The sequence below is a fragment of the Heliangelus exortis genome, chromosome 1, assembly GCF_036169615.1.
Source record: "Heliangelus exortis chromosome 1, bHelExo1.hap1, whole genome shotgun sequence".
NCBI classification, from domain to species: domain Eukaryota; kingdom Metazoa; phylum Chordata; class Aves; order Apodiformes; family Trochilidae; genus Heliangelus; species Heliangelus exortis.
Window position 1 is genome coordinate 23,927,460 of NC_092422.1, and position 16,781 is coordinate 23,944,240.

The 16,781-nt window shown below is 37.9% G+C and overlaps 1 protein-coding gene across 4 annotated transcripts in view; it reads right to left on the minus strand.

Moving 5' to 3' along the window:
* Nucleotides 1-16,781, minus strand: part of DCLK1 (doublecortin like kinase 1) — a 237,456-nt gene that overhangs the window by 203,169 nt on the left and 17,506 nt on the right. For all 4 annotated transcript variants that reach the window (XM_071737573.1, XM_071737564.1, XM_071737595.1 and 1 more), the window contains exon 3: nucleotides 15,833-16,179. In XM_071737573.1, the coding sequence (XP_071593674.1) occupies nucleotides 15,833-16,179 (347 nt within the window). The remainder of the gene's footprint in view (nucleotides 1-15,832; nucleotides 16,180-16,781) is intronic.

Consider the following 16,781-nt stretch of genomic DNA (forward strand, 5'->3'; position numbering starts at 1 on the left):
AACTGGACCTGGCAGCAGTGACCAAAGCACTGGCTGCCTCACCACCTCTGCACAGGGAAAGGTCCACTTAAAGTGCTGAGGGCATCAACCTAAGCCTGTTTTATTCAGCCACAAAATTCCATGAAGCCATTGGTACTGATTCAAAATTGCTGTTGCTCTTTCAAGTTTGACTTAAACAGACCAACAGGTTCAAAGTATATCTGGCAAGGACTGAAATTAATAGTTCATACATTGTATTTCCATGGAAAACCAGACTGGAACTGAACACCTCAGCAAGCTGAAAAGAAAATGCCTCCCCTTGATGCTTTCTGCAAGTCAAATAAATCAGTCATACAGCTGTATTCATCCTCAGCTATTCAATGAACTGTGAAAACCAATATTCCCAACTGGTGATTACCACCAAGTTTGTCAGGTGTGCAAAACCCAGTGGAGCTGAAGGAAAGCAGCTGCTCCAGAGATATGCTGCACATAAGTAGGTTATTGTGAATCATAAAAGGAAAAAGAATATGCATCCCAGCTGAACAATTCCCTGATTTCCCTTAGTTTAACACCTTACCTGCTCTGTAAACAAGAAAATTCAGCACAGATTCCACTGATTTTAATACAATAGTGAAATTTCTGGGCTACAGGGTGCTTGTAAGAAGTTTTCCCAGTGTATGACATTATGTGGAAACAGCCTATTTCCCACCACAGATTCACCCTCACAACCTGACAAATACTACTGCATACACAGTAGCATACATAATACTCTGAAGAGTATTACAAGTAGATTAAAATTTAACCTGCATTGCTTGAAGAGCTGGTGCACCAAATATTAGCTATGCAGTCCTCTCCAATCTGATGCTTGACCAGAGCTACAGTAACTTTTGAGTTAGCCATACAGAAACCAAGGAACATAAAACAAGACATGAGGAGTTTGAATCCTTTAACCTAGACACCAAACAGCAGAAAATTCAAAAGCTCAGAACAAATTCACCTGACAAATATGTCAACAATGTGGCTTTTCAGACAACCTGACAACATTTAGAGTCACTGTCATGTATGTTACTTTTTTTGGCTGTTTGCTGACATTGTTCTCGTTTTGCAGATTGAAGTGTAAGAAGTTTTTATTACCATTTAAGCTATTAAATCATTTCACTGAAATACATGATTGCAGATTCTCTGCCCTTAAGAGTAAAGTGAAGATACACTCTACACTAATTCTAATTCTCATTTGCAGAAGACATGATCAAGTTGTAAGTGTTCTCCCTATATCTCAGGAGGTCAGTCAATAAAATGCCACCTTGATATCTGACAGCTTTGAAGACACTTTCAAATCTGTGAGTGACTAAGCCATTCTTCACTGCCTACATGAAGTCAGTGTACCCACAGGAAAGGTTATAACTCACATTTGTCAAAGTATTAGCTTACTGGAACAAGGTTGCTGTTGAGATCTGTGTTAAATCAAGAATATGCAGCTTACTGCTGTTTTAACAGTTCCTTCATTCCTCATCCTAAAACATCCATTGGATTAAGGATGCTCTGTCATTCTGAAACATGAGCAGTAACATTCACCCAGTACCCCTGAGAGCAAGGACTTCCACATTTTTATATGAAAGCAGCACACTTCAATAGCTCTAAAGCAGCATTGAAATGATTACTCCATTGGTGACAATATTTCCATGACCTGAGAACATTTTAACAGATATTCTGAAGCAAGTGGCAGGTGGTTTGCATTTATTTGTGATGGAGAAAGATCAGGGAACAATCACCTCAGATTTCAAGAAACATTTTCCTCTCCAAAGACAGCTTTAGATGCTATCCCATAAATAAAAACTATTTCCTTAAAAAACCACTTGTCATAGTTAAGGGCTAGTCCAGAGGAGTTTTGCTACTTCCCAGCAGAACCACACTTCACAAAGCTGAGAGAAATCTGACCCCTACTAACAAGAGGCAGTGAGAAGATGGGGAATGAAAATCCATTGGAAAAAACTAACTGGGACAGCAGAGTTTTTGTTCACAGACAACACCAACTGGAAGACACACACACACACACACACACACACACACACACACACACACACAAAGAAAACCCAAACTTCTTTTATGTTCTCAAGCAATGTCAGGGCTGAATTGCAGGTGAATAAACATACAAGAGAGCTCCAACCTGCCGCTCTCAGATGGGCAAATTACTCAGCAGCAGAGATGTATGCAGGCATCTCTGAAGAAATTAAATCTGAATGTCATAAGAGAAAATTTTAAAATATTTAAAAAAAACACACACACAAAAAATCTCTTTTCAAAGTAGATTGACTGTATCCTCAATGACAAAATAACTTCACATTTACTGAAGGAAGGAAGAAAAAACCACCCCCAACTAACCTCCCCTTTGTCTCCCTGCCCCCTTTCCCACACACCATCTTCCCTGTGGGGAGAAAACCAGGAAGAGTTGAGTTCACCCATCTGTTCTGCTATGATGAGATCTTGTCATGCTTCTTCAGCATATGATAATTTAAAAGCAAGTGAACGAGATCAGATGTATGAAGAGAGTTTTCAAAAGGTATAAAATTTTATGAATGAGAGCAGTACCAAACCTCACAAGTTAATAGAGTTTATTATTCTAATTCAGAATGTCACAATAATTGAAACTTGTTAGCATTAGCCAGTTGACTCAGAATGGTAATATTCACAGCACTTAAATGTGTTCCCAGAAAGGAAGCTTGAGAACATGAAGCCTACAGAAGATTTTGAAGTTATACAGAAAAGAGCTGTCTAAAGGAAAGAAAACAGCAAATTATGGTTTTACTACTAAGCCAAAACAAAGTTAGACTTCCAAGTCTATTAAGTGATTTATCTGCTAAAATTTTTAGGTGAGAAGTCCTTACTTAGCTTCAGCTTCACTGAATTAACTCTTGACATATGTCTGCAATTAGGATTTTTTCAAATTTGCTAAAGTTTTAACAAATACTTGGATACACCACAATATATATATATATATATATTATATAGATGCCAGAAGACTAACAGAGGATCTACCCTTCCTTCTTTGGAACACATTATTTGGGATTTGCAAGGAGAGGTCTTCTTTTCCCTCTGCAATGCCTACTATAACCCTTCTACTCCCATGGGATTGTAAATCAGTTCATTTTCCTAACTTCCATGTCACACAGGCTCCTCTATAACAGGGATGAGTGATCTTTTTGTGTCTCTTCAGTAGCTCTGTGCTGCTTTGTATGAACTCCTCTCTTCTGGTTGGTCCTTCTGGGCTGTGTCTGTCTACCAGCATCACCCATGATACCTTTATATTGTCTCCTCAACTTCTGTCTGTATCTTCCCTCGTGGGGAGCAGATTCATACCCATCTTCATGGGCAGTCTCATACCCATCTTCATGTCCACTGCTAAATAATCAGTCCCTCCTCTACATTACATTGAGATTCAGTACTAATTTTAAAAAGGCATTATGTAAACCTTACTGGAGGCAAAATGTCTTATTTTGTATTAAAAAAAATCATTTAACTGTTGTTCAGCATTTTCTACCTTACCTTGATCAGGACTGTGGACACAAGTAGTGTCTCTGTTCTTTCTAATGCAGTACACACCCACTACACCTTGGAAAACTGTTCCAGACAAGCTGGAAATAACTGTTCACCTTCTCTAATCTGCTTGGAGTTTTGGGGGATTTTTGGAACAAGCTTAAAGACTTATTTCCACGTAGTAATCAAAAATAATGCAGAATAAAAGCTAAAGAAAGTTGGTACAGGTTCTTAGTTAGGCTTTGTTCCCAAAGAATGGGACCACTCATTGTACAGACAGACTACCATTGATTTAGGATACAAAGGCTTCTCACTCTACCTAGGTTCTTCTGAGGGAGAAAATCTGGAGCTGCAAGGCTGCCTGTCATTCCAAGATTTCAAGATGATGTCAAGTCATGACAGATGCTTTAAAAAAAAAAAGAAAAAAGTGAGCATGATGACTGCATAATATCATAATGATCCTTTTCCAGTGCTGCAGCACAGATAAGATGCCACAGCTGGAAACTAAAGGCAAAGGGTTCCTCCCCCTACTCAGGGGAGAAACTGGAGGTAATGGTGAAAAACTTCAATCAGTATAGATACAATATAGGTCATTTTTCAGAGCACCTGCCTCTTGTTTTAGTGATCTTTCTGATTATTTGTCTTTAAGAGAAACAGCACTGTTAAAACTTTCCTCTTCCTGCAAAGGTACAATGTGACATTCAGTTGTTCTTCTCTCCCTCCTCCTGTAACATTTATAAGAGCAGATCCTACTGTATGCTGTGAGAAACAACTGGCATTTAACTGGACTCAGCACAAGACAAACCAGAGCTTCATTTTCTTTTCTAGGATAGCCCTCCTACATCTGCAGATAGAAGGGTTCATTTTTTACAGGGATGCCACACATAAAAGCTGCTCCTTCTACAGTGTCATTGAAGACTTGCCAGAGAAAGGAAAGTCTCATCCTTTCTTTCTCATCACCTCCCTTCCCCCACAATGCATAAAACACAACAGGCAATACACAAGGACCCCAGATTAAATACTGTTGCTTAAATGAGATTTAAATAAAGTCACATTATAATTTCAGTTTAAAGCATTTTTCAGGGAGTTGTTATTCCTACAAATACTATTAATTTGTAATCAATCCTACACATCTTATATATAAACCTATATATATATATAATCCTATATAATCCTATACATGTACCCCGTTGCTTCTTCAGTTCCCCATTTAAAATTCAGAATTTCAAAACTAATTTTAGCCTCATGTCATTATTTCTTGCCCATGACTTAATTGTCAGATTAAAAAATAAAAAATAAAAATCAACTGAACAGTTTTTTGTGAAAAACAAATTTATTCATTTTGAAAAAATATTTTAACTGAAAATGTCAGGCATCTTATTAACTACCAGAATACTTACTTACACACAACTATAAAAAGTTTTATTTCTTTTCTATGTTGTGTTATAGAAAAGGAGCCCCAGAGAGACTTTACCTAGCTGCTTGGCATGTCCATACTTTGGAAACTCAGTGTTCACCTCAAAGTTATTTGTTGCTAAATTTAAGCAAAAAGTATCAGTGTTCCTGGTTCTCCGGCAGCTAAAATAATCCTCTTCTTATTATCTCAGCCCTTTACATGCTTGGTCTCTCCTAACCTTTGCTCACCATACTGAGATTAACCAATGCTAATATTAGTCCATTTGCCCTTAAATAAGGTACAGAATTTTAGTTTGCCTGCCCCCAATGAAAGCAGCAGATGTCCACAACCCCTTTCACACAGATCCTAACCAACTGCATAACCACTAAGCACATCTGACTCTGATGTCCCATTCTCCTACATACATACATTTTTCCAGCATCTCAGAGCAATTAAATGCTCAGCACTTCTTGCATTTACAAACTTCACATATGATGCCTAATGCACTCTCATCTGGTTTCTGTCCCTCTACTTCTGATGGGCCATTTGATTATCCTTTCCTACATTAACTGCTTCATATTTACCTTATTAAATTTTACACTGATTGCAGACCATGTTCCCAATTCATCAAGTTCACACTATTTAAACAGATTCCTCCAGAGTATTCACAATGCTTCTGGATCTGCCCCAGAACAGATGTGTTCTGGTTTAGAAACTGAAGCATCCAATTATTCATCTTTTTTTTCCTTGAAGCCTTCTTCTTTTCTACATATTTATGGAAAACTGAATGTGCTGCAGCATAGGATGTATTTTTAGGTAGCAAGAATAAAAAAATACAAGCACAATAGCATTTCAGATAGCAGCATGAACTACTCAGACAAGGAAAATGAGTGTCCTTTTGTATTCCAGGTGCTCTCACCCTAAACTCAGTTGCTGAAGTGTAAACTCTGCTACTAAGAGCATCCCACACAGGGACACTGATTCCATTGTAAGAAGTGCACAGAAAACAGACTACTCTGCATCAGAATCACCAATGTCATATATGGCCTTTTAATCATTGTGAGCTTCTATATTTTTAAATTTTTTATTCTTAAGTGCCAAGACAGAATTATGGAAGCATTATTTTATTCCTGTGTGAACAGAGGGTTTCTCATGATCACCACTGTGCTGTGCCAGGATCATTTCCCACAACACACGCGTTACACTCACCTCCTTCTCAAAGTTACTTCCTCTCCAAGGAGCATCTCAGTATGCCACTTAAACACTCCATACATTGCATTAGCTTTAACTCAGAGTTTGTGTGGGTGTAAGATGCAAACAGAAATTTCATGCACAGAGAAACAGCAGAAGGTTCAAGAAATCATGATTATAAGAATACAAAATGTACAAACAGAACAAAAAAATGGACTATAGAACCTAGATGTCATGCTCAGGAGACCATTTAACACAAAGAGGAAACTCCACAAAAAGCACCATTTGTCAGAATTTGGTACATTTTAAGCAACCAGGAGTTATGACTGTGAGTCACAAAAACAAGTAATACTAAAATACACAAGTGTGGAAATCAGTAGTTAAAGCCTCAGAGAAAACGAAGGAATCTCCTGGAAAACAGGTAAGAAATCGAGAAAGGGAACATGAGACAGCAGAATATTTCAGGGACAATTAGAATAAAGAACATGTCAAAGGTTCAGCTTTTGGATGCATGCTGTGTGGCAGGAGCTGCAGTTTGAAATTCAAATTAATGCAAAACAGGCACATAACCTGGCTACAAGGGAAGGCAGGTGGAGGTAGTCTAAACAGCAAACATTATTCTATTAATTTAAAGAATGTTTTGTTTGTTCCATTGGGAGCATACTACAGTCTTCTGTCTTGATTTCTCAACTTAAACTCACTTATCTCTAATAATTTCACACCCATTCATGTGAAATTTTTAACAGTGTATAAAGCACCGTACAGTGTCCTGCACACCTCAAGACCCTGAAGATTTTTTTGTTATCATTATCTATGACAGTCCTAAAGAAGATTCTTGGCAGCCTCCTCAAGCAAAAACACCTCCTTGCAGTGAGTGGTCTGACCTACTTTAAAGTTTTTCTTAGGAAAACATAACAGCAAGTACTTGATAAAAATTTAAGAACAAACCATATGCACCTTGTCACATACCATAAACCAGTGACATCAGGAAGATACTCTTGAATGAGTTTGACTTATTTGTAAAAATCTAAACCATTTTCAGAGCAATACTGTCTTCATTCAGTGCAATGTAACACAGATTCAGAGGAGATTATGCTTGAAAATAATTTGTTCAACCCTGAATGAAGTACTGACTTGAAAGAGGAAAGCAGGGGGAAAGAGGCAGAATATATTGCACATCATTGATTTAATAGAAATTAATACTGTTGTCCCTCAACACCCTCTAAGTCTCAGTCCTACTTCTACTGAAATCTACAGCAGAATCCTCAGATACACAGAGTAAGGAAATGAAATTGCATCTCCTGTCAAGGCCAGGTTGGATGGAGCCTTCAGCAACCTGGCCTGGTGGGAGGTGTCCCTGCCCATGCAGGGGGGTTGGAACTGGATGAGCTTTAAGGTCACTTCCAACCCAAACCATTCCATGGTTCTATACCCAGCAGGGTTCATTTAAGAAAGAATCCTGGGGGCAGAGAGGTGGATTCATCTTGATTAACTTGATTAACACCTGAGAAGTACATCATTGCCCTAGGCTCACTTACTACAAAGAACCTGCAAGGCAATTAGAGACCAAATAGTAGAATATGCAAAGACACTTGTGTTTCTTGCTGCTCACTGTATGAGACACCAAAGTGCATGGCTTAAGAAAAAGGAAAGTACAGAGAATAAGGTAGAATGTTTCAGATTTGACTGCAGATTCAAAAAAGAATCTGGGTTCATAGAAGTTTAATTAGAAAAACAAAGTACAAAATTGGGCTGTCACTACCATTTCCTCCACCATCAGTACTTTTAGGACTATTTTGCAAATCAAGTACCTTTTGTGGTGTTTTAAAGATCCTGGTTCCTATAAAAAGATAAAGATAAATTAAAGGATTAGGTTTCAAAGAAAACAATAACTAGTGACAATATTTATGTAGCTTTCCCTCTCAATATTCATCATTCACTGAAGAATTTTTCTTCTACACAACAGCTTTGTTACAAGGAGTTGAAGACAAACATAAGTGAAAAAAAGTAAACGAGGACATTCTTGGACTAAGTCTCTGCTAGTTGTTCAAACTTGAGTTTAATTTAAAAGAGTTATCAATCAGCCTTTAATTAACTCAACTTTTTCAAAAAAGAGGTTGCCAAGATTTTCCAAGTGCTTATGCAAAAGCAAATATTTAAATTGCAATAAGCTGCATGTGGTACTAAGAACTTTTCCTGTGAGCAGTGTCATTTAATTTCTTGCATATGGGCAACAAAAAGCTCTGAGAGGAAAACGATTTGGAGTTTTTTATTATTATGCTTAGAATTCTGCTAAAAGGCTGGAAATTCTTAATTCTCTTGTAAAAGCTAGTTTTAGAAGAAACAGAGACAACCCAGCAAATTCAAGATTCATTCTCCCTTTCTAAACTCTATTTCATACCACTTCAGAGAAAGGGAATACACACCACACTTATGTCACTAATAAAAAAAAAAATTACCAACAATAACAGCTTCAGAGAGTAAAAAGAAATTTGTCCCAGTGAACACAACAGTTTGATAATACACACTGTAAAGTGTTCAAACTATTGAGCTCAGCTCTTTCAGTGGAGGCAATGAAATACAGTATTGTAACAGGATGAGGTAGTAAAACAGAGAAAATTTAGGATGATTACTGTTTGAAAGCATCATTTCAGCTGTCCTATCTGGTCCTGAGGACTGTGTGTTACTGAGCAGTAGAAATACTTTTCAGTGATGAGCAGCAGTATCACAGCTGTCTCCACAAAGTACAGGATCAGAGAAATCTGCAAGCACTTTTCCAAATCCTCTTTCACCACACAAACTAGTAAAAAAACCCACACACTTAAACAATATGATATTCCAATATGATACTTTGAGGAGCTGGAAATTACTCTTCCCCCCCAAAAAAGGCTTCTGAGTATGCATAAACTCTCTAATGAATACCCAGACATCTTCACATCACAGAATCATCAACTAACATGATATTTAAAGCATACAGAAGTAGATATGCAAGTTTTCAGATTTATTCAATTAATAAGAGCTTTTCTTTTGCACAGCATGAAAGTCAAGCTAAAGGTCACATAAGCTGGCATCTTCTCTTCATTTTCCAAGTCAGCCTCCAGTTCCTAAGGGATGCCAGTTAGCACCCCTGGAAACTTCTATTGTGAGAGAGCTTTTAGAGATGAAGCAACGCAGTTCTCAGTCACAGCTTAATAGAAATCAACTTTAGACAAATGAATGAACACATTGCTTTCAATGAGGAATGGGCTTCTGTTCACTCCTTTACAGAAGAATTTATTTGAGTAACAATTAAAATTGTTAGTCAATGTCAAAATATGACATGAAAGCAGCATACCAAGAGTCACACGGTTTTAGGGACCTCTCACAGCTCTCTAATACCAGGTGCCAGCAAACTCTCTACACTAGAATGTCTTTGAATTATTTTGAACCAATACTTATTACAGTCTGATATTTGTAATTGAAGTCAATTTTTCTCAATAGAAATTTTAAAAATCTTCCAAGATCCCCAGAGCACATCACCACCTCCTGAGACATCTTTCAGTTACTGATCTTTTTTGGTTGTTTTTCAGCCTATCATGTCTTCAGAAAGAGACCTTTTTCCTAGTACTGAGGGAAATTCCTCATCTTTCAAGTCCTTTCCAAAGATTAGTTTCAAAATGTCAAAGCCAGAATTGAAACAGCTTCCAGAGAAAGAAAGGCATTTTTTTTTAAATACACTGCAAGAAGGAAGGAGGGAAAAGAAGGTAATTAGAAGCTGGAGAGACATTCTTTGCTCTTGGAGAGTTTTTCTCACATGTACACAACATGGTTGTCTCTCAACACCTCCCAGAAATTTCAAGTCTAAAATTAAGCAACACAGCTATTTGCTGAGGGGTATGGCCATGTACTATTCATATTAGAAGCCCTTTAGGAAAGAACACCCTGTATAGTGTAAGCACGATGGGTTTCAGGTCCCCAGGTAGTAATGCTGTATTAAAGTACCACCTCAAAAACATAACCACAACTTTCCCTAGCTGCTGTTTCCCTGTTAAAATGCTCTGTGATTTGTAAAAGCCATTTTATTTGATGCTTGCTGCCAAATAGTCATTAGCTGTACCAGTGTACCTGAGAGAATTCACCACAGTTCTCTGGTCAATCAACACCAACTCCGTGTCCTGTGACTGGCAGGGAACTCCAAAGCTTTCAGCAAAAAGGAGAAGTTAAAGTTACTGCACTCAAGAGAGGTCATACAAAAGATGAAACAGCACCTATTGTCTATATTTTTCAAACTAGAAAGGATTTTAAGTTGCATGATTCTCAAGTGGATTGTAACTACAATAGAAGAACAAATAAAATGAACATGCTCAACCAGTCACCCTTAAAATTAAATGTTCTTTACATATATATGAAGAATGGAACTGATTACAAATGCTGATAGGAATCAAAATTACTGAGCACACACAAAACAAGTCACTTGATACACATAAATTTTATTTAACATTCATTTTGCCTCAGTTGTTGCCTAATACACACTACAAAAATCCTAAATAGAAAATGGCTTTCTGTGCATGAAACCTCTCTTGCTTTATGCAGGCTTTCCTGTATTAGGGACATTCCATATCTAGAGAAAGATACTTGAGAACTTAAATCCATCTGACAATAGTGTAGATTAGGCTAAGAGTTTACTCCAGAATACAGACATTATTACCAAATGTTTTCCACTTGTTAAGAACAAAACAAACAAACAAAAAAAGCATAGGATTAGCCTAGGTGCAAATCATTCCTTTTTCTTACAAGTACTTTCTTAAAACAGTACTATTAATTCTTACTTGAAAACTAAGCTATTAGGTGTCTTCAGAGAGAGCAGTCCACAGGGAAGAGAGTTTCTTTCTATCATAAGATACTCCCTTTGGGTGAAGATCAAATAAAACCCAAAACCATATTGCACTTGGTGAAGAAGCTTCAAGCTCTAGCACTGTGATGTTCCCTTTCCTTGCAGCCACAATTTTAATGGTTTTAAGATTATTGAGGGACATGCTCCCATTCCATCCTACACCTCTCACACATGTGTAGGATATGTCTTTAAATAACAGTAGCTGTATTTTGTATTTATGAAGGTAGTTTGATTTGAAATAATATATTAAAAAAAAAAAAAGTGACTTTATTCTGGTATCCTAGGCTCTGACCACATAGCTGTCTGGAGTCAAATCTGCAGCATAATGAATAAACTGAAAAGTAATTTGCATTATTGCATCTAGTTAAGCTAAACAAACCACCTGTTCAAATAAGAAGGTCCCATTATAAACCAGATGTTTGTTCTTCCAAAAGCGAATGGAGGACTTACAAGGTGACAGAGCACTTTTGTCCAAACTTCAGGCTTTGTCTAAACAGGCAAACTGTAAATACCTTGTACAAATAAACACACCACAGCACTTCTTAAAATGGCATTGTTTCACAATTTTGCCATTATATGTGACCTTCATTATTATTCTCCTATTTTAGTCTTTGATGTTGCTCTAGAAGTGCATCATTGCACAAAGAACAAAACTGAGCTTGTAACACAGCAATCAGGCTCTATCTCCACAGGCAGCTTCTACCCTTGATGTTTGGATTGTGTGTCAACACACTGCCTTCTAAAAAAAAAAACATAATTTAATGCACATCAAAAAGTGACAGCTTCTGTTAAGGTAAGGTTAAAAACCAAGCTGAAATGATGCAGCTACAGTAAATCAAGACATATTTTGGCTATGAGAAAGTGTTTCTTCTCTGCATAAGTACCTGATAATATTAAGTGTCAATAACAATATTTTTTCATGCACCAGAACAATCTTTTAGTCTTAAAAAATTAATAATCACAATAAGGGTATGCCCTCATGAGCTGAACTCCTACAGGCAACCAATACACCTATTCTATTTTTATTTTCCTTACATAGGAAAGTTGGCAAGGAAAACATTTCAAGACCTCCCCCTGGACAGGTTTTAATTTTGGCCTTAGCTTATAAGACTGTTAAGTACCTCTGAGAGTGCCCCCATCATCTTGGAATCCAACTATATCTCACAGGGAAGTGTTTCTATATCCTTCTCCAGAGTACAAACAGTATCAGTTCCTACCAGTCAAAAAAATAAGTGCATACATAAAATTACACATATATTATTCTAGACACAGTATGAAATCTATCCTTCTTTGAGGAATCATTAATAATTGAACTACAAGAGTATGCTAAATGTAGGCCACTACTGTGCTACGTGATCAGATTGCAGTTGTACATTGTGCCCCTTTTTGAGCAAATTAAATTGTATGCTAAAGTTTCAGAAACCTTGAACTGAAATGATTCTGGCTTGAGTTGTACTGACATCAATTCTAAGGAAATGCAAATAAGCCACCAGTCACTCTGTTTGTAAAAAGGAGAAATATATTTTAATATAACTAAATTAAATCCATGAAATCCAAAGTAAACACCTACCCAATACTGGAAAACATCAGATTTCAGTCCCTGAGCTGGCATTGACCTGATGAGACAAGATCAGGTAATTTTGTTGAGGTTTGTTTTCTCGCAGCTTGTTTTTCCTGCTTTCTTCTGCTCTTCCAGCATTAAAAAAATTCCAAAAGTAAGAAGGAATTACTGGGATGGGGGAAGCAATCAGACATAATGGAGGAGCTTGCATTCTAATAATCCTAACTTTCCTCAGACTGTCCAAGCATGGTCTGCCTCATCAAGACAAGCTCTTTACATCACCATAAAATTTTACTGGCCACCATTTAAATTCCCTTTCAATGAGCATACTATTTATTAAAGTCTTTTAGAGATACAAATCAAAACATTAAAACTAACCAGGCTGTTAGAGGGAGAGGATTTATGCTGAATTCCTTAATGCATAGTCTAAGTGTGGGACAACCACCTAACTTAGATACCTAGTTAAAGCCTGAGGCATCTAATGATATTACCCAACAATGATACATGTACTTCATTGCCCATCTGCACTAACAATATTCGGGACTCATGTCAATTTTTGTCATGGATGAGCAATTCCAATGTTGACCTCAAGAGATGACTGTATTGAATAGCTTTTCTCCAAGTTACATCCTTGAAGAATAATCCTAGGAGAGGTTTATTTTCTTATCCTTATAGTAAATCACTACTTTTTTGGCTCAGAGCTTTAAGATTTTATTGCTTTATAAGTTAGTGATGAAAGATTTAATCACAGATTTGCTCGATTTAACCACTGAACATGGGCTTTTCCAGAACCTTCCAAGCTCCAGTGAATCACAGTAGAAGGTCCCAGCTACAAACACTACAGGAAAAGTTTTGGATTTACCATGGATTTCCTCCCAGCAATCATTCACAGCTTGAGTTTAGCAGTAAAGAAATCCATCACCGTGCCCCCGTCGCCATCTGGGAGATCAAGTTTTTTGGCAGAGAGAAATGGAGCAGCAATTTTCTAGCAGCACAGGAAATCAATGACTTCCCCAAGCAGGGGTGAGCAACAGGCTGCTCCTGCTGAGCCAGGATCATTCATTTCCCTCTCTGCCAGCAAAGCTGCTTTGTACATGCAGTGAGCAAAGTCTCTGTTACACCACCAAGACACACACCTCCCTTCCCCCACACCTTGCCCTTACCAGTAGCATTAGGTAGCCAGCTATGAAATTCAAGTTAACAGCCAGAATGGGAAGGAGTGAATATTTGTGGAGATACCAGTCTCCTGGGAAAGACTTTAGACACAAGGGTTCTGAGCTATGAGGAAGGTAACAAACGGCCTGGTACATCACTGATTTAATCTCATCCCAAATCTCATGACCTGACAACTCAATTCCCACAACAGCAGGGCCAGGAAAGCCTGGTCTTCCTTTTCCCCCCAGCAGTGGGAGAGAACTACTTACTGCCAGCAATTAGAGCTCAAAAATAGGAGGAAAAGTATTCTTCTGGTTTAAGCATAACTGCCAAAGGGGAGTTTGTAATATAAAACAAATAAAAGTGAGCACATTATCCAGGATACAAAAGGCCACATCAAGATCCTTCCACGCTGCAGTTCTTGGTAGCTCAACCACAAAATTATTTCCTATAAAATACAAACCAGACACACAGTCCTTTTTCTCAAGAGGATTTGCAGGAACTGGAATAGTCACTCAAGGTCTTCCATCAAGGTCACAGCAGAGACCACCACTGATCTCTGCATCTTTAAAATCCCAACTCCTTCCTCAGATGTACTAGCATTAGTGCTTCCTGGAGCATGAGGCAAGATAAGAACAGTACCTGAGAGTTTACCCAGACACACACTCTACCTTTGCTACAGGCAAAAGGAACTTCACATCCACAATTTTGCTGTGGGTCAAAGTTCCCAGTGAAGTCACAGTAATGGGATCATTACAAGCACATATGCAGCCATCACTGAGCTACCATCTGTGACTGGTGTCAGAGGTTACTGATACAGAATAGCAGATGGAAGGGACTTCTGGTTAAGCCAGCCTTGGCCCTGATTTCAACCAGTGCTCTGTGTAAGCAACTTGTCCATTAACCAGCCCTCTCTGAGATTAGAGGTACTGCTGTTGCAGAGCTATACCTGCATATTAACTCAAATACCTGCAGACATGTTAGGATCACAGCCAGATCTAGCTGAACATTTACCTGTATCAACCATATTTTGCAGCACGGCCCGATAGCTACTCTGTTAGCTGTGTATTTCTGAATCATTGCACCTGGATCCTGCAAAACACAGCTGTGTTACAGCACAAATATCTTGGTCTCTGGCTACTTCCAGCTTGTAAGGGAGACACTTTGCTCATGGCTTTGCCAACATCTGATACCTTGATCACTTCTTGAGTTTAATAAGTTATATCTGTAAGTGCAAGTATCTACCTGATTTCTCTAGAGTCACCATTGCTCTAAATCAATTCAGGTCATGCTGAAATTAGTTTTGCCCTTCACCAGGTTAACAGCTTCTCCAGTTTTTCTATAATTAACACATGCCCGTAGATAAATTACAAATAAATGAAAGACAAAAAAGAAGTAGGATTATTCTGTAATATTTTTTCTTGTCTCTCCATCTTCAAGTTCAGTAAGAAGCCTCTCAGAAATGTCACCCTACTGCAATTTAATAAGTTGGCAAATAAAGAGACACTGCTTGAGGGCATTTCATAGAAGAAGTAACCTCTAACCTACAAGAGACTTCTCAATAAACATGGACACCACACACAGCCCCACCTCTTTCCTGCAGAAGGGAAAAGGTTCATTCATTTTCTAAGCTTGCACCTTTTTCATAGTCTATTCTAGCTATAGTAATATTCATCATTTGGTCACTCTGGACAGCAGTAGGCCTACATTTATCATGGTGGAATGTGTCCTCACTGTTTGTTCTTATAGTTTGTGGAAAGGCAAGTACAATGACTCACAAAACTGTTGCAATAAAAAGCTGAAACTAATTAACAGAATGAGCTTCTTTAAAATGACATCTAAAATGACATCCTTCATCCTACGTTTCCAGAACAGAGAGCCAAAACCACACCACACCTTCAAACTGACAGATTTAGAGTTATTATTTATCATAAATGGCAAGACCACCACTGAGGCTAAGTAATGCTTTATGTTATGTTTCCAAACTGCTCACAGATCTTAAGTGCACCAAAAGCAAGGAAAGGCCTGGTTCCACATTCTGTAGAACAGTAATTTTTTTACTAATGTACTATTCTTTTCCTTTTGGAAAATTGTATTTCCTTCATGCTGAAAAAAATCTCATGCTCACCATGAAAGTTCTTACCTGTTTTCCATCTAGAGTGTATAAGCGTTTAACCACCCCAGAATCCAGCTTGATGGCATCAGTGATATCAGTAAGAACCTGTTCAAATGAATGTGCTGTCTTCTTGTTGAGCAGAATCCGGACTGCTTTCCGTGGTTTCACTCCACTCCTGATGATGGTGACTAGTTTAGGCCTAATGAAATCCTTATTCTCTTTTGCATCTGGAGTGCCTCCTTTAGCAGTGGCAAGAGACGGCACTGAACGAGAAGTAGAAGTTGTCTTAACATTCACTGACCAGTTTGGGTTTACATTCTTCGTGTACTCCAGTTTCTTGAAGGGTTCTATGGAACCACACACATAGCTTTCCCCTGTGGAAACACAAGTGGCAGACCTGCAAGTCAGACTGGAGAGGAGTGAGGCAAAAACAAAACAAAACAAAACACACACAAAAAAAAAAAACAGAATACCAAACCAAATCCTTCTTAAGTCACTAAACATTATTCTTAACATTCTTGACCTACAGTACATTAAGTATTCAACTCTTCCCTTCTCTGATGCTACAGACTAAGAAAATATTTTTCAAAGATCACCTGTAAGCTAACCATTCAGAAAACACTGTTACAAAATCCTTGAAAGTTGCTGTTTTCTTTTCAGAAGACATCATCTACAGAAAACACCTCCACTATCAGTAAGTAGTGTTTTTATCTAATCAGCTGTCCAGCCCCAGTACATTATCACAGTGGTCCCTCTGCCTTCATGGTCCACTCTTAACAAAACAGCAAGCCCCAAACACTTTCAGAGGAAATAGTATAAAGTGTTATTAAAAAGTATAGGCTACAAATAAGTTTCTATAAAAGGTGGGTGTTACAGAAGATTTGTTAACATTTGATTATTAATTTGATTATTTAAAGCTTCAAGGAACATGAATCCAGGATATAGGAAATCTCACTGTTCTACTGACTCAATATGT